The following is an 18936-nucleotide window of genomic DNA, read 5'->3' as shown; positions in this document are numbered from 1 at the left end:
ACCCCATCATTTTTATCAGTATTTAATATTTATAAAGATTTTTAGTCTAATTTAACACGTAAATAGTAGGTATTACATACTTTATAATTATTTATTTTAATATATCTATTTTTAATTATAATATAATGATAAATAATACACTTCAATATTAATTGGGTAATCGAGTTCTATCAAGATTCACTGTTAGATACTTAGATTCAGAAAGATAATAAGAAATTAGGTTCAAACTCCACTTCTAAAAATATACTCTTTTTCAGACATTTTTAGAAACGGATAGCGATTTAACAATTGCGCAGTTGTCGTATTCAGTTACCTACTATTTAAACGTATGTAATATAAAACAGAAATTATTCATGTTTATTTTTACGTTTTACTTCATTTTATCATTTATATTATTAGTTACCTACCTATACTTACACAGTTTTGTATTTATTGAATGGATACATAAGATACCTTTCAATAAATTTAATTTTCACTACCTAATTATTTATTAAATTATTATTATTTTAGATTTTGAACGCCCAATGTATTTATATTTTATAATAATACGACTATTACGAGTATATTATTATTAGTAAATCTTTTCCGTGGGCTTTTTTTATTGTATGTATATTTTTTCGGAGGGGGTATTTTTTAGCGATCCAATAAATTTAATATAATTATAGGCTTGTAGCCGTTATAGAAACAATAATAAGCCTAGAAAAAATATTATATATTAGAAGTATTAACTAGTGGAATAAATAGACTACGGAACAAATATATCTTAGAATAAATTATAAGAGTTGAAACAATTATTAGTATTTCTCGGATCATTTTGGATAAACCTATGAACAATAAATTCAAAAAAATTTCACTAGAACAACTATTTTGTAATATAAAAGAGTGATCACTGATCAGTCCGATCGTGATGCATTATATTTTAATATAATGTATAAAGTGTGTATAATATTATTTTTAACTAATGCCTTATTAAATAATGAACCAAATAATGAATAAACGTAAACAAAAAACTGTAGTCTGTGTCTAATATACAGATATACTAAAATCCTTGTAGTTCAAATTTCAAAATACAAATATAAATTATATAGTACAAAAGTATAAAACACATTTACCTCAAGTTTCTAATGGATGTTATTTCTTCTTCTGAAGACTGATGATTGGTCAACTACATATTTATTCATACTGTAAATTAGTTACCATCGGGGTTGGGCAGTATCAGAAATACAATTATTGCATCTTGTATTGTGATACATTCAGGGCGTATTTAAGGGAGGGGCACATGGGGGGCCCGTACCTCCCCCATTCACCTATTTTATACTTATTTTTATTATATGAAAAATTTTACAACTATACGCCCCATGTACGCAAATTTGAACTTTTTGTTTATGGCCCCCCCTCCCTTAAGACATTTCTAAATACGCCCCTGGATACATTTTATATTAATATCATGAATCTTATTTTTCCAAAAATTGTAAAAATTTATATTGAATTTTATTAGAAATTACAAGTTATGGAAAATAAATCTCTTAATTAGCATTGCATTAAACTTAAAATAAATGTAACATAATATTTGACTTTGTTATAACTCATAAAATAATCTGAAAATCAGAAAAATATAAGATGTACACTCGTTTTGTGTTAGTATAATAACTATGATAACTAATATTATTTATTAGATTCACGAGGTAGAATTCTTTGCTCCGAGAGGACCGAGACAATTATTAAAGTTTCATATTTTGAAAATGCTATTGAGTATTGAGTATTTGCGTAGCGGTGTACCACATAGTAATTAGTAAATAATAATATTATGCACATGTACCCTTTGTGGCATAAACTTTCAAGTTCCTATAAATTATAATTCTTTTTATAAATATTTTAAATTTGAATATTTTTGTGAATTTTTCTAGTAATTTAGATCCCGAGACAACTAGTTCCTCGTGATTATTTAGATCCCCTGTTAACTAGATCCTGATCGTTTCATTTAGATCTTGAGGATCTAGTTAACCGGAGATCTAGGTGGCCGTTCACCATTTTCTGTTGTAGGCACGTGACGTAATGCGCAGACTTGACTAAATCCGAATATTTTACGATATACCATATCGTATATGATATGAGTTATCAGTGATACGATTGCTGTGTGTTTTAACAATTTCCTCTTCCAAAATCCGGTTTCGCAATTCAATATGTTGAATCTGTTGAGAGGTACCTTATTTACCTTTTGCCTATCTAATTTCAAATTAACAATGGTACACCGTACATTGTACACTTTTATTTTTTGCCTTATGAGTTGTGGACTTATGGTCGTACTCACTCGAACGAAATCGTAGTATCTTACTACGAGCGTTCATTACTGTTGTTTAGTATTAATGTCCAGAAGGAGTGTTGATTTTTGTAATTTATATTATTAACTAACTTGATATTTTCTTTTTATTTGAAAATGTCATTGTTAAGATTTACTTTCGTAGTAATTCAAATCATTGCAATTGTATCGTCACAGAAAGTCAGTTCCAGAAATAAGCAAGTAAGATTAGTGATCCAATTTTTCATTATTATTATTTGTATTTTATAATTATATACTAATATAAGTATTAATTTGTTTTAATATTCCTATTATATATATATTTTTTAATTATTTAAATAATCTATTTTCTCTTTATTTAATAACATAGATAATAAAATATTATACAGTATACAGAATGTTTGAGCATTAACAATTATATATTATATATTTATACTTAATAATTATAATTATTTATAGATTCATAATATTTTAATACTGGGTTATATAAAAAAATGATATATTTAATGGACCTATACCAACCATGGGTCATTAAATTGTGTTTAAAGGACCATTAACTCACTATTGATTTATTGAATATTGAGTGATTGTTCATGTAACCTAGAATAATTATATTAAAAATAAGTAATAACCAATGTTAACGATAATAAAATAAATATTTGGTTGGAATAAGTTGTACAACAACTAAAGACAACTAAACAGTAGGTATAATTATCAGAAAACTTCCTTACATTTGTAAATTATAATAGTACTTAATATATATAATATATATTTTATATCATTCTATAATTTATTTTTATCACCATCAGCTTCAATGTTAAATAATACCTACACAATAAATACATACATAATTTTATTTATAATTTACTTAACCAATCAATTAAGTTTTAAGTAGACAGATATAATGTTTATTTACTATGCCTGATTGTGTATTATTGGATTAATTAAAAATAGATACCTACCATTGATTATAGTTCATTATTTATAACTATTAAAGGTATAACATAAATAATTTTAACTGGTATTCAAAAAAAGTCTAGACGAAGACCAATTTTTTCATGTGCTTTTTTATTTATTTATTTTCCATGTCTATTCCATAGAAATTCAATGACAGTTTATACATGTTATATTAGGAACAAAAAAACCTAAAATGTCATTAATTGAAGTTGACCAATAAATCACAAAATAATAAATGCATGGTTATATATTTTAAGTTTTTATTTTGAGCCACTTGTTAATAACTTAAAAAAATGTTGAAATGAATTGTATTAGTTTTTTAAGCGGGTGATTATTTTCAGTAATTAATAAGTGAACATTTAAATCAAAAACAAATGTGGGCTGTCATATAGTATGCGGTCTACCGCAAATAAATAAATTAAAAATTATATCATAATATTAAAGTATAATTATTGTAGCAGTAATAGTAAAAAATTAATAATTAAAAATTAGTTTGTCAAAAAAATTGTTGTCAATGAGTATAAATAAATATAATGTAATATGTTATAAAAAAACTTCCGCCATATCTCTCAAAAATGCATTAAATAAATCTGATTTATTTATGCCACGCCACCATGTTTCTATGAGATATCTGCAATAATATATATCATTGTATTATACATATTACGTTAAATTTATTTATACTCATTGACAACAATTTTTTTGACAAACTAATTTTTAATAAAAAAATAAAAATAGTAATAAGTATAAAAATTTTTATAAAAATCTTTTGCCAACATATTGAATGTGTAAAATATAAATTGTGTAGCGCAATAAATGACATACTGAGCTATTGAGCCCATACTTTTACAAAATGTCAAAGTATTGTTGTGTATAAGGCAATAAAGATAAAGTATTGACCGAAGAAAAAGATTAAAGTTTATCTATTAAAAATAAACTTAAGCCTATGTAAAAACCGCAGGTAGACCGCATCCTACAGTGGCCGGTATAACACATTTGCCGGTAGACCGCATTCTATATGACAGCCCAAAAATGATTATTATATAATTGATATAATATGTTATATTTTCAGAGTTTGTGATTTAATGAATTGTTAATTAAAAAAAAAATCATAAATTTAGATACAAATTAAAATATATTGCAGACAAAGCCATGGCTGGTAACAGTTAGTAATACTATACAAATATTATTTGTTGGTTATGTAATGCCTTTTAAAAAACCAGTATTTGTTTATTAAAATTAATTTATATTCATAATCCAGTACTTCAGTGTTTGTAAAATTTATTACACAATTATTATTTACACATTTTTTTTTATATTAGTTTACTATACCTTTTATTATATTACTACAGAATAATTTGATAATTTATGCAGAAATGATAATTTTTTGATTGGAGAACTGCAGAAAAATGAGGTTAATAATAATTGATATTAATAGAAAATAAACAGATAATACTTCTACTTATATTTTTTTGGGTTGATGCTTTTATAGATAAAACTATTTTAGTGTAATTTACTTACTGTATGTTTCTTGGAATTCAATTTAAAAATGTCATATTATTTAAAAATATAAATTATTGTTCTTAACACCCCAGTAGTCAGTTTTCAGTGTTGTGTAAGTTACTTTACTCAGTACTCAAGGAAAAGTTTAATAAAGTTACATTACTTGTTACTTAGGGATAATAATAATGAAATCATTTTACTTGTTTTCTCAAATAAAACTTGTAATAAAATTACTTTACCTTTCAACATTACATTTATTATATAAGAAAAAAAAATTCTGAAAATATTATTTATTAGTTACAAATTAAAATTAAATTATTTATTTATCAACAAATTGTGATAATAAGGACTAAAAATGTTAAAATTTGCTAAATTTGTTGCAAGTTTAACACTCAACCAAAATATATTATTAATTATCATAAAATTATTAGGTCATCTTAATATTATGAGTTTTTAAAAATTTAGAGCACTGCTATTTCTCAAGATACTACTTATAAATTATGTCACATGGGAATTGAACAACATTTTAAACCAATCTTAGATGAAATGTTAATTGAAAGAGTAGTTGGGACGAATAATCATGAATTTATAAAAACGGTAAATTAAAACAATAAATAATCAATTACATCATATTATGAAGCTTATTTGATTGTTTTTTATTTTACTAAATATATATATAGTACATCGCAGAAGAAATGAAGATTAATGGTTGGGCAGTGGAACTAGATGAATTCAAAGCCTTTACACCAAAAGGTGTGTACAATATGACTAATGTTGTAGCTACTTTAAACCCTATGGCTGATCGGTATATAGTTATTGCTTGCCATTACGATTCAAAATTAATGGATTTTTATTTTGTCGGCGCTACTGATTCAGCAGTACCTTGTGCTATGATGATATACATGGCAGAATCATTAAATCAACGACTTGAAACTTTTAAAAACACTGTGAGTATATACAAGTTAAAAATATAACTACAGAGAAACATATATTATCAGTCTCATGAGTAACAAAAAAAATTCATTAAATGAAATGAATTTGGTTCTAATTTAGTTCAGTTCTCAAAAATATTTTGTTTAACAGAAAATTTTGTTAGATAAAAATTGCACTGTATTATAATTTATATTTATACATATAAACAATTGTCCAAATTTTAAATTAGTACCTAGGTACTTCAGTTTAATAATTTTAGAATTTTATATATTTGATGAAATTATTCAAATTAGGTCTTATTCTTGTTATTAATCTAAGTGTAACTAATGTTTATGATTGGTAATAATAAAATACATTTAGCAAATATTCAATTGTCTGTAGATTAAGGAAGCGCTGCAACTATGGATATACAACTACCATTAAACTATTAAATGATTGAAAAAAAAACATAAATTGAAACACAAAAATTAAAATAATTATATTATTATATAAATCATAAAAATATATACGTATATAAAAAAAAAAAAAATGTACCACTAAGAAAAAGAAATAATTTTACTTCCAAAGGGCGTCATAGCAAATTTACGCTCAGCAGATCACGTTTAGCTCCGTTAGTTCAAAAATTAGAGTGAATCGACCTATTATGAAACTTGGTGGTAATGAAATTACCTGTGTTTGTATGTTGGTTTTTTACGATAGTTCAATTTTTAGCAAGTTATGCGTATATAACATAGCGTAAATAAAAAATGATCATAACTCACTATTAAAAACTTAATATAATCGTAGTATGCATGTCTATTCATTTTAATAATAAATAAAATTTAAAAATAAATTTTAATTTATGTAACACCTTCTTTACAATATTTAAATATAAGTACCAGTAAAATTTTGTCACATAAATAATTAAAATTGTCTTGCATATTTTCCGCGTATTTGCATATTTGTTGCATTTTTTTACGATTTTGACTTCATATTATAATATATGGCATATATTGATACATTTTAGTGCATAAAGATCCACGCTCTACTTATAACCATGTAAATTATTATAACTAAAATGCTTATAACTCACTTTGAAATTATAATATTAATAAAATAACCCTAAAATTTACTCTAATATTAAAGCTAACAACATAAAATGGATTCTGCTGAACGCAAGTTTACTATGCTTTGCATTAGTAAGACAGACAATACACGTGGATGTAGAATTGTCATACTACTTACTCATACTAATATACTATTGGAAATACAATTATTTTCTTTTTAGTAATTCTTATGTATCGTTCGGAAGCCTGTTTTATTTCTATTTAAAAAATAAAAAACAGTATTTATTTCATATTTTTTAGTTAGTAAAGTTTAATAGGAAAAGCTTTGGTAAACCTATTAAACACGCTGCTCGTATGAGTCATCAAAGATTAGTTAACGACCAGTGTAAACAAAATACTAACAAAAATATTCAAAGTAAGTTCCAAAATGAAAGCTTGGAATATTGTGCTCTGCTCATTATCTTAGTTTGATACGTAAACATTTTCATTATATATTATTTTATTTATCGGTTCAAAAATAGTAAAGTTATAAATAAATAATCTTTTTACTTTTTTTGAATTCAGTTAGTAATATCAATATGTTCTATAAAAAAAAATGCATCAAGTATATATTGTATTTTTATTTTTACATATATATCTTATATTTAAAAAAAAAATTGTCAAATATTTAAATATTTTTTTTATTAAATTATACATAATAATGTATTGTATATCATATGTAATTCCATAGATTATTGAGAGTTTACTGTTTACCGTTATTTTTTTTTACAGAGAGTTATAAGTTAGTATTCAAATAACCAAAAGTAAGTAGTCAATTTCAGACAGGTTAGGCTTTAAAGCTGTTTAGAGCTGGTGTATATTATGTTACAGTTAAAACCCGAAATCCGTCAAAACTATAATTTCCACAAATCCCTTTAATCATTTCTGGTTTTGACTAGTTAAAACTGGAAATAACCATGTCCATCACTATACCATGGGCGCCCGCAGGAAATTTATCAGGGAGGGGCATAATTAAATCGAATACCAAAAATTACATAAAAAAAAATTTATTCCTTGTAAACTACAAAACGTATTAGAATTATGTGAAATCAAATACCAACCCCACATACTAAAGTAAAAATATCGATGAAATGTTTATAAATAAAAATAAAAGTTAAAATATTCAACATTCTATTTGAATTCCAGGGGAGGGGGCAAATTCCCCGTCTTGCCCCCCTCCTCGGGCGCCCATGTGACTTACTTTTGTTTTATTAGAACTAGTTATCTCGGAAATATATTGATGAAAAATATAATTAGCAAGTGAAAATCTCAAATTTTTATATTGATAGCTTAAACTAGTTTTAAATAGAGAAAAATGTTTAAAAAAGTACATATTATTAAAATATAATTATAGGCATTTAGTATATTATTTATTTTGACAGGATAAACTATCGTAGCACTTATGATTGCATAGTATTCTATTTTTCCTACATAAAAAGCAATTTGTTCCACTAAATTTTGGCATGAAATAATAATGATTATCTTTTTTTCTTTTCATAAGCTTCTTAAAAAATCGTTCTCGGTTACTTATTTCTCAGTGTCCAATATGAGATCAACGTATACAGTAATACAGTGACAATTGATGACTGGTATTAAATCGGACAAATCGGTAAATATTAACAATGACTACAACAAAGATAATTGCATGCTGAAACACAGCGATGTCGATGATGGCATGGATGCCAAAAAAAGCTGAAGTATTATTTTTATTAGATAGTATGAGTTTGAATACATGCATTTTAGTTAAAACTAGATATGACTTATTTAACTTATTTAAACCTGCGGTTAATTCTAGTTTTAAGATTTTATCCAGTCAAAACCAGATTTGACTAATAGGATTTGCGGAAACTAGTTTTGACTGATTTCGGGTTTTAACACTTAACATATTGTTTATATTAATGTTAAATAAAAAAAATTATACTATAGACATTTTTTTCTTTAAAATCATTTTAATAAGACATTTTGTTATGTACTGGAACATATTTTTACTATTAAAAATCACCGGTCCTTTTATATTATTTTTGATAGAGTTATTATTTATTGGCTTAAGAGGATGTCAGCGCACTATTTGTTTTCTCCTCTGACCCACGCGCAATATATAGCAAAGTTTACGTTCATAATAATGACTATAACCATATTAATTTCTCAAATTATATTAATATGGACAATATGGTTATAGTCATTATTTTGAACGTAAAATTTGCTGTTACGCGTGGGGTTAGAGAGAGATAACAAATACTACGCTAACATCCTCTAAATAAATCAATAGGAATCATTTAAAATTCAAGCTCTGCGATTTTCTAACACTTCCCCTGAATAACTATGATTATAATTAGTGGTCATCAAATAAAACAAAGCGCCAATAGTTACATGCCGCGCCGCTGCCGTTCCGGACCGCAATAAATGGTCACATAGAATGAGAACCAATGTGTACACGGTGGTGGGTGAGGTTTGGGGTACGGCGGCGGACAGCGGATTAAGCGGACTATACTTAAATAATTATTAATGGGAAAATAAAACTTTATTTCCTTCTTTCTAACTAGATTATTGTGCAAAATAATAAGGGGATGTTAGCGCACGATTTATTTTCTGTCTCTGAACCATATACAGTACCTATAGCAAATGTTTAATGAACACACACATCGTGTTGTTAGCTTTATTCATAGCGATAGCTTTTTAAGTTTATGAATAGTTTGGTCCATTCGCTTTAATATTAAAGCTAACAACACAATATTAATTCTGTTGAATAAAAAATTTTCATGTTACATAATGGATCAGAAATCATGTTATTTTATAAAAGCCCATAAAGTCTTGTAAAAATTAAAAGTATTATTCTTGATGCTCACTTTATCACATATTATAACAATAAATTGATATTTTAGTTTACATTTTAATTTACAGTATTTTAAATATGTTATTTAAAATATTTTAGCCTTTAAGCTTGATGATGGTATTTTTCGATGGGGAAGAAGCTTTTGTAGAATGGTCAGATTCAGATTCTCTTTATGGTTCACGACATTTAGCTTCAAAGATGGAAAATACCAAATTTCTACATAATGGTCGACAATTAAATCAATTATATAGAATAGTAAGTTATTTATTGTTTTCATCACTTAATTAACAATTATGTGGTTGATCATTTTATTGAACTCTTATATTATTATGTATATTTATTTTTTCAGGAATTTTTAATGCTACTAGATTTGTTAGGTACAAAAAATCCAAAATTCTATAACTATTTTCTAGAAACTGCTGATCTATATCGATCTTTGATAAAATCTGAAACAATCTTAAACAAGACTGGTTGTCTAAATGAACATACTGATACCTATTTCCGTCCAATGTCTGCATTCGTTCAAATTGATGATGATCATATGCCATTTTATCAAAGAGGTAAATACTAAAATATAAATACATCTCTAAAGTAATATGCTCTAATCAGATGTTTGTTTTTTAGGAATTGAAGTGGTTCATATGATTCCAAATCCATTTCCAAATGTTTGGCATAAAAAAAGTGATAATAAAGATGCATTACACATGCCAACAATATTGAACTTAATAAAAATTGTTCAAGTATTTATAGTTAGTTATTTGGAAAATCAATAAAAATATTATTTTGCGTTTCTTCCTAGTATCTCATTTATACATCTTTTTTATATTTTTTACTGTTGAATTTTTTTTTATTAAATTTTTTTATATTATTTTTAATTTTACGTTCATAATACATTTATTTAATATAATATAATATATACTATATCTACTTATCTGTATAATTGTTAGAAATTAAAATATTATTTTAAACAATTGTTTGTCATTTATCAGTCATGAAATCTAATATTATACACATTTTAATCTTATTTTATACAAATTTAATGATAAACATTATGTCATTATACACAACGAATAACGATTCTGAGCGAAAACAATATAAATTTTTGGTAACATAGGTTACCAAACAATTATATTGATAATAATATTATTTTCTATGTAGTTCCTAGGTACTGTTTATTTTTTACTTTTGACCTCCCCCTCCCCAAAAAAAAAAATTACCAACTAAATTAATTTTGCTACTGTATTTAGATAAAAAAAATTCAACATATATTATTGTAAAATCAAATCAATACATTCATTTCTTTGCTCAGAATCTAAGATTTATAACAACAATAATTCATGGCTATTTATAGATTTATTGCGATAGTTGACATAATAGAGCAACTCCTCTCATTATCCAGTGTTCTGGTTGTTTAATTGTTGGTATCAATAAAGCAATAACAAAGTTAGTTGAATGCCCTGTAGTAGATAATGTGCCTTTTCTTTCAGCTGTTTTGTACATAGGACACAAATAAACAGTGTCAAATTTCAAATGTTCTTTTTTTATTGGTATCATATGAATGATGGGCATTTTGTAGTATAGTTGTTTTGACTTTGATTCTTTGAGACTTGATTTTTTATTACTCCACCTTGCTCCATCCAAAAATAGTCCATATACATAAACACCATTTTCTGGAGCTGAATTTACTATCAATTTTCTGTCCATTATCTAGAAACATAATTAAATTGTAAAAACAATACTACCGGTACTTAATAAGCAAGAAGTGATGGTCTATATTATTACTCCACAATATAATGAGTATCATAATTCATAATTTAAAAAAAATAAAATACTTTTATATTTGAATATGCCATTAATTAATCAGGTATCTAATTTATTTCAAACTGATCTGTCACAATTTACAATAGACTTTAACTTATATTCACTACTATAAACCTTGTTTACTGTACTACCAATTTAAAATATTTAATAATTTAATCATGCTCTATTTATAATACTCAAATAAGAATTACTTTAGGCAACGGGTTCCGGTACACAGCAGTTAAATAAGTGTGGCTAACACGTGCCAAGTGTTACGTCCTCAGGAATGATTATTCTTACAACTGTCTAGTTTACATCTTACACAGTTAAGACATTTATCGGTTGCAGGTAAAGGTTGGGTTAAGTATAATAATAAAAAAAAATTTGAAAATACTTTATTCCTGAATTAAGTTACTGTTATTTAAGTTCAAGATATAGCATATGCAATATGCATACGTTGAATTATTTAAGACTAATTTTACCCTATGACCTATTACAGAAATGAGAGACATCTTGATATTCTTATATCAGTTATATTTTGTATCTAGATACTTTTTTTTAGGTATAGCTTTCAAATTGTTAATACTATGTTGCATTAACTCTTTTTGACAAAAACTTATTTTTTCATAGTAATAACAGAAAGTTGCATCTTAATTATGCAAAAAAATGCAAAGATAGATAATACTATTACATAGAAACTAGATACAAATTAAAATACATTTTTTCTTTTAAACCTAACAAAACAAAATTAATAATTTAACCAAATAAGTTTTTTAATTTGCTACTTATTATTTCTATAGCTGATTGGCAGAACCATAAAAATAATTAATTTTTTTATTATATAAAACAAATAAAGATATCTCAAAGCTGGGCACTAACTAGTTTTAATGCATATTAACTTTATAACTTAACTAGTTGAATTTATTGTGTAAAATAATCTAATCTAACTTGTTAAAACCAATAACTAATAAGTAACTAGTTGTTCTTGTAGTTTTTTTTTCATATAATTTATAACTACAATGCATAATATAGCCCAGTGGTTTTCAACCTTTTTGGGTCCACGGCTCTTTTTGATTTCGGAATCAAATATACGGCTCCCATACGAATAATGATAATAATAAAAACATATTGTTTACAATTTTATTATTAGTTTATACTATGGACGCGGCTCTTTTAATAATAACCAACGACGCCCCTGGGAGTCGCGACGCACAGGTTGAAAACTACTGATATAGCCTATAGTGGCTAAGGATATAAATAATATCTATAGGTTATTGCGGTGGTTTAAACCGTGTGCAGGCGGAAATGGAAAGGTAATGGTGATAAATTCAGTGATGTTTTGTTGTGTATATCGGTGTATATTGTTTGTTTATTTATTATTTTGTTAAAATTTCTATATTCTAATGAGTTATGATATTCCAAAAAATGAAAGTTATTACTTATTACCTACCTATCTACTTGAAAATTTGATCAATATCAGTTGTTCAATTTGATTTTTCATTCATCTTCAATAGTTCAAGTTCGTTACCTACCTACATTATAACTAATTTATATTTTAAAATAAAAAAAACTAACTTCTATTCTAATTTAGTTTGTTTTTGTATTAAAGTAACATAACTTTAACTAGTTTAAAAAATGACTAACTTGCCCAGCTTTGAGAAATCTTTGTTTTGTTTAAAACAAATTATTTTTGAATTTTGTAACAAAAAAAGATCATTCTATAATTGAACGCAGAAAATGGTGTACTTCTCTATGTTATTGATCTTTTAGATATAAATAATTGTTTTTATAATATGGAATTCTAACAAAGATATATTGTCAGTAGTTGTCTCTTTAAGTTTTAATATTATAATTTATAAGTATGTGTAACTAAAAAGTATAGTAAATTTAAATGAATTATATTGAAGTATTTTACATAGTAATCATTCTATTTACAAAAAAAAATCTATTTTGTATTTAAAGATAAGCATTGATGTATCTAGTACGTATCTAGATATACATTTTCAATTATTTTATCTATTCTTTCTTTATGATAACTTTTGATTAAATTTGAAATTATTTAAAATACTACCACCAGAAGTGGTGTAGCCATGAGGGAGGGGCCATCCCCCATCCCCCCTCCATCAGCTATATCAACTTAATACAAAAATGAACTGTTATTATTAATTAATATTTTTTTTAGTATTTTGGGTTTGCTCCCCCCCATTTTAAAATCCTAGCTATACCACTGACTACCAGTACCAACAGTTTATAATGATCAACTTCAAATTCTAAGCTTGTAAGCGCTTTTGGTATTAGAACTATGTGTTTCATATGTACATTCAACTTTTTATTTAGTTGCATCTCAGATATGCCTTTAAGTTTAAAAGTGTGCTATTTACCTTATAATCAAAGGTCAACAAATCTATAGGTATTTGAAATTTTCTTGCAAAATTTTGTTGAGATCCGGTTAAAAATGCTTGTGTAAAATAGAAGCCAGAAATCCAAAATGAATTTGGAATACCGTTAATATACCATTTCTAAAATAAATTTAATTTTTAATTTTCAAATTAATAAAATAATGATACAATCATTAATTTGACTTGCCTGTAAAAATGCCATTCGCTGCAAAAAATCTTTAATATAACTTCCCAGTGGTTTTAGTGATGGATACGAACTGTTAGCCCAAACCACTGGAATTTTGCTTATTAAGATACTATGATAAACTTCTTCTAGTTCGTTAGACATTAAAATTAATCCTAGACATAAAATAATGATTTAAGTTTTATACTTAATCAAAAACTAAGAATTTTTATTCTATAAATATTAATGCTAGATACAATATTAATTACCTATTGATATTGAATTATTCTAAATAGACGTATCTAATATTTTTTATTGATAACCAAATATTTATAAATATTAAACAAGAAATTGTAGATTTATTTTGTTTTTAAATGGTTCCTATTCGGATAAAAAATGTTTTTTAATAAAAATAATGGAGAAATATGATTTAAGTAAAATAATTTTAAATATACATAATAAAAAAAAATCAATAGGTAAATAAAATTAAACAGTATCGTAAATATCAAGTTCAATAGTACCTTTTACACTTCTCTGCAAGTTTGTTAAGCTGAATTTAATAACGTCCAATAATTTATTAAACCGACCCATTTCCTGTACCAGAACTGTATTCATGGACTGATTGTAAGTGGTAGGATATTTTTCCAGAGCGAGTGTTACGTCAAATTTGTTTGGTAATTTATTAAGTATGTCCATAGAAAATGTTAAAATCAGATCTTCGGACGATACTCCTTTGGCGCCGGTAGTTTTCGAATCCTAAAACCACAAAACTTAAATATAAATATATACATAACAATCATAGTATCAATTATTCTTATCTGCGGCTTTCTTTACAAGGAGGTACGTTCTTAAATATTTAGTAAACTAATAAATCTATTAAAATATTGAATAAGCCATCCATTTTCTTCGCGTAACACATTTTTGGGAATGGAATAGCAATACACGAACGGGTGGAATTTTAAACTTTTAGGTTCTGAACGAAGTGATGAATGTATTTTTTATTATTAACGTTACATTAATTAAATCATACAATTTTGTCATAGTGGAACCAGTCTCGATAGCTGGATTTTGTGGAGAGATGTGCAGAAAGATCGATATTCGTTGTGCCGCAAAGCGTACATTAATAAAGAAACGTGCTGAAGAAGTGGTGTATGTATTATTAGATATTCTTACAACTTTTAGTGCGCCTTCAATTTTACTAAACGGTAACGGCCGAGAATTTGCGAATACAATTGTGAAAGAACTTTGTGCCATATGTGGCCAGAACTCAAAATAGTCAACGGTAACGTCAATGTTCAATTGAAAGAGCCAACCAAGACATAGCAAATATTTTAAACCAAAAAATGGAAGGAAGGAATTAAGTTAATGCAGTTTATGTGAACCGTGGATTACAATAGGGAATATGCAGGTATGTAATTATTAAATGTTAAAATAATATCACCGTGTTTAATGTTTAAACTATTATATATTATTTATTATTATTTTTTATCTAATATGTTTTAACTGTTTAAAAACTTTAGTTTTAATAATTTAAATTTAAATAATTTAATGATAATAATATATCATTGATTAAATTTACATTTATTCTATATTTTGATATATAATGAGTGATTCGCTTAACAAACAACACTCATTGTATCAAAATCTATTAACATATTTTAAAAAAAATGTATACTTTATTTCCAGTTAAAAAAAGTTTTTATTGCTATAATTGTTTTATTTTTTGAATGACAGCCTACATTTTTAATTTCATATTTTGAAGCTTTATACTTTTTCTTTTTGGAGTATTTCGATTCATAAAAATTGAAATTTGGAGAGTATAGTTTATGAATTATAACTGTTAAAATAATTTTAAGTTTAGGTTTTAATTTCACTGTTAAACATAACAATTCTTACTTTTCTTACTATAAAAATTAAAGCGGGAGTACCCCAAGGAAGTGACCTATCACCTTTACTCTATAATATTTACATTTTACACATCAAATATCCCCGAAATAAACCTTACAACTCTAACGACATATGCAGACGATACCGCTATACTAGCATCAAACAAAGACCCTAACATAGCCACCTACGATATACAATATCATTTAAATCAAATTTCCAACTGGACTCAAAAATGGAAAATTAAGATAAATGAATCTAAATCGGTTCAAATAAAAGTTTCTCTTTGTAAAAACGAATGCCCAACACTGTCACTCAATAATGTATCAATTCGCCTATCCAAAATGCAACTAAATACCTAGGAGTTCATCTAGACAAAAGACTTACTTGGGCTCAATACACTAAACACAAAAGAAAACAATCAAACACACGCCTATATCTCCTTCGTCCTTTATTGCCCGCATGTCCTCTATAACTATCCCCAGAAACCCTCAATGGAGATTAAAAAGAAAATGGCCAAAAGACGCCCTTGCCTAACAAACAAAAAAATAAAAAATTGGAATTATTAAATACGTCCGAATTTCGATTTTTATGTAAGTATTGAAATATTCAAAAAAATATTGCGTTTTAAAAAATAAAATAAAAAATGTGTGTTGTTATTCAAAAAAATGTCTGGAAAGAAATTATACAAAAAAATATTTTGAAAAACATTAATAAATTTCGAAATAATGAGTGTTTTTTGATAAAATAATCGCTCTATATATCTTTTAATCAATACGCCATTACTATATACTGTCATACTAATATAACGATATTAATAAAATTACAATTGTCATTTTTAACAATGAATTAGAATTATAAAGTAAGTTTTGGGTAATGTGAACGGCGTACGCTATAATATGGCCAATATTATGTTTAATAAGGTAAAGAACAGGACTGTATTTTATTAGCAACCAACAACTAAATATCGTCCCTTGAGCCTTTAGAGGTCTAAATTCGAGCTTAAACACAATTTTTTTAGCTTAACCCCCCACCCAAATTATTTTTCAGTTACGGCCTTGCTAGATATTATATGAGTAGTAGAAAAACCTGTACAAAAACATATTTCAAATAATAGGTACAGTGAACAAAATTACAGTTAAATATTGTCATATTGAAACCAAAGTCAAAACTAATTTAAAAGTTATAAATTAAACATTATAAGCAGCAGTTTTTTATAACGAGCGTCGAATGATGACGATCAACTCGGAACAGGTATCAGCGATAATCGCATGCCATAGCGTATTAGCGTATAATAAAAATTATTGATACCTACAACGTGTAATATTAAGACCTTCCGCGGCTTCCCCTATTATGCATTAGTCATCTATTACCTAACCATAACAACTGCATTATCTATTTTATATTTATCTCTAAAATATTTAAAAAAATAAAATCTCTACATAAAATATACTTTTAGTTAAATCAATTTTGTTCCATTTTTAATTTTCATAAATATGATACTATTGATAATCTTGAATTAAAGGCAGATCAGTTGCGAAATATAAGACAAGAGTAAAATATTTTAATTTAAAATTAAATACATAGTTAATACTTACGTTTCTACATTTTTCCCATAAATCCTAAGATATAAAGCAGCATAGTAAAATAAAATAGGTAAGTAATACAATGTTTAGGAAAAAACAAGTGGTGTGCTCACGGGGGGGGGGGGGGGTCAGGGTGTCATATCCCTCCTTTGGATTTTTTTGTAATGATATATTATCTACATGAAAAAAAAAATTAGGGTCTGTGACTAGTCAAAAATGAATATCCCCACTTAAATAAAGCTAAGCACGCCACTGAAAAACATTACAGTAAATAATTATAACAGATGATGGTTAAAAATATTATGTATACCGATTACTCTAATAATACAATTAATTATATTTTTCGTTGTGACTAAATGAACAATCTTATATAGATTAATATTTAATAGTTAGTAATGTTAATTTTACTTACAACTCGGTCCTTTGTAGCAATTCAAATTATTTAAAAAAATAAAAATTATAGTTGATCTTACATTAATTAAATTATTAACTATTAAATAATTTACTTCTGTCTTTAGAACGGAACTAAGAAGTAATTCGCTTTCTTGACGTTCTCTAATGAGATCAGCATTCTCATGCAGACCAAAAATTTCAGGTTTTGTAACCAACGGAAATCCTTGAATATGTTCTAAGATTTGATCGTATTCTTTTAAATCAGGACAGTAATAAATTCCTAGAATAATAAAAGTACACAGGTAACATGCATAACAATAAAAAAATTCCGTCATATTGAAATTTAATAATTGTCTTACCAGTCTTATCAAATTTAAAATTATTCGTTTTAATAACAGATTTAGTGTAAAATTTATGTAGACATGTAGTCAAACAACGACGATCCCAATCATCTGTTACACGTCCACCGTAGTTGCATTCACCGGTAAGATAACGTAAGGCATCAAACTGGACATTTGGATATTCATTCAAAAAATTTTGTAATTGTACAACGCTGATTCTAAGATCAGTTTCGTTAAACTCATACAGTCTATTCCATCCGATTGGACCGTAATTGCGACGTTCTTGTACCAAAGCATGAAAGAAGCACAAACTGAAAACCAGTTTCTTAAAACCTACGCTTTGCAGTTTACAGCCCTCGAAAAATTCTTCATTTGCAATCGGATCACTAGTAAATGACCTAAAAAATACATGTTAAATAATAATTTAGAAAACATAATTATTAAAAAAAAGTATCTTAATATATCTAGTAATACCTATATATATTAGCCCGAAGTCCTTTTGGTGGTTCATTAGTCATCTTAACACTATTTTGAAGTACAGACACAGAAAAATATTCCACGGGGTAAGATGTTAACCAGAGTCTAAACTCAGAATTAGTATGTTCCATCGAAAAACTTTCACAAATCTAAGTAGGTAAATGTATAGGTAAGATTAAAATAATAAACTGTAATTATAATTAGACACATGGGTGGCTCCAGGGGGGACCTAGGGGTCACGCTCCCTAGGCCTGTATTTCTAAAAAATTATATATTGTATTGA

The 18936-nt window shown here is 26.2% G+C and overlaps 2 protein-coding genes across 4 annotated transcripts in view; one reads left to right on the top strand and one right to left on the bottom strand.

The window, feature by feature from the left end:
• The first annotated feature begins 2149 nt into the window (after nt 1-2149).
• LOC132921290 (glutaminyl-peptide cyclotransferase-like) lies at nt 2150-10401 on the top strand. Its single transcript, XM_060984234.1, has 6 exons — nt 2150-2521; nt 5225-5356; nt 5440-5706; nt 9710-9865; nt 9960-10170; nt 10235-10401. The coding sequence occupies exons 1-6, from the start codon at nt 2438-2440 to the stop codon at nt 10381-10383; spliced, it is 999 nt and encodes a 332-aa protein (XP_060840217.1). The 5' UTR covers nt 2150-2437; the 3' UTR covers nt 10384-10401.
• Nucleotides 10402-10897: 496 nt separating this feature from the next.
• Nucleotides 10898-18936, bottom strand: part of LOC132921286 (dynein axonemal heavy chain 7) — a 33733-nt gene continuing 25694 nt past the window's right edge. For all 3 annotated transcript variants that reach the window (XM_060984226.1, XM_060984225.1, XM_060984227.1), the window contains 7 exons: nt 18651-18802; nt 18195-18574; nt 17949-18115; nt 14494-14728; nt 13997-14148; nt 13792-13929; nt 10898-11317 (listed from right to left, as the gene is read on the bottom strand). In XM_060984226.1, the coding sequence (XP_060840209.1) occupies nt 10964-11317; nt 13792-13929; nt 13997-14148; nt 14494-14728; nt 17949-18115; nt 18195-18574; nt 18651-18802 (1578 nt within the window). In that variant the 3' untranslated portion in view covers nt 10898-10963. The remainder of the gene's footprint in view (nt 11318-13791; nt 13930-13996; nt 14149-14493; nt 14729-17948; nt 18116-18194; nt 18575-18650; nt 18803-18936) is intronic.

The sequence above is a fragment of the Rhopalosiphum padi genome, chromosome 2, assembly GCF_020882245.1.
Source record: "Rhopalosiphum padi isolate XX-2018 chromosome 2, ASM2088224v1, whole genome shotgun sequence".
In the NCBI taxonomy this organism is placed as follows: Eukaryota; Metazoa; Arthropoda; class Insecta; order Hemiptera; family Aphididae; genus Rhopalosiphum; species Rhopalosiphum padi.
This window is presented reverse-complemented; position numbering and strand designations above follow the sequence as displayed.

What these genes read in the sequence shown, in the direction of transcription:
- LOC132921290 (XM_060984234.1), top strand. Translation starts at nt 2,438, where the DNA reads ATGTCATTGTTAAGATTTACTTTCGTAGTAATTCAAATCATTGCAATT. An exon ending in ATCATGAATTTATAAAAACG is followed by an intron (nt 5,357 to 5,439) that starts GTAAATTAAAAC and finishes ATATATATATAG; the next exon opens with TACATCGCAGAAGAAATGAA. An exon ending in TAAATCAATTATATAGAATA is followed by an intron (nt 9,866 to 9,959) that starts GTAAGTTATTTA and finishes TTATTTTTTCAG; the next exon opens with GAATTTTTAATGCTACTAGA.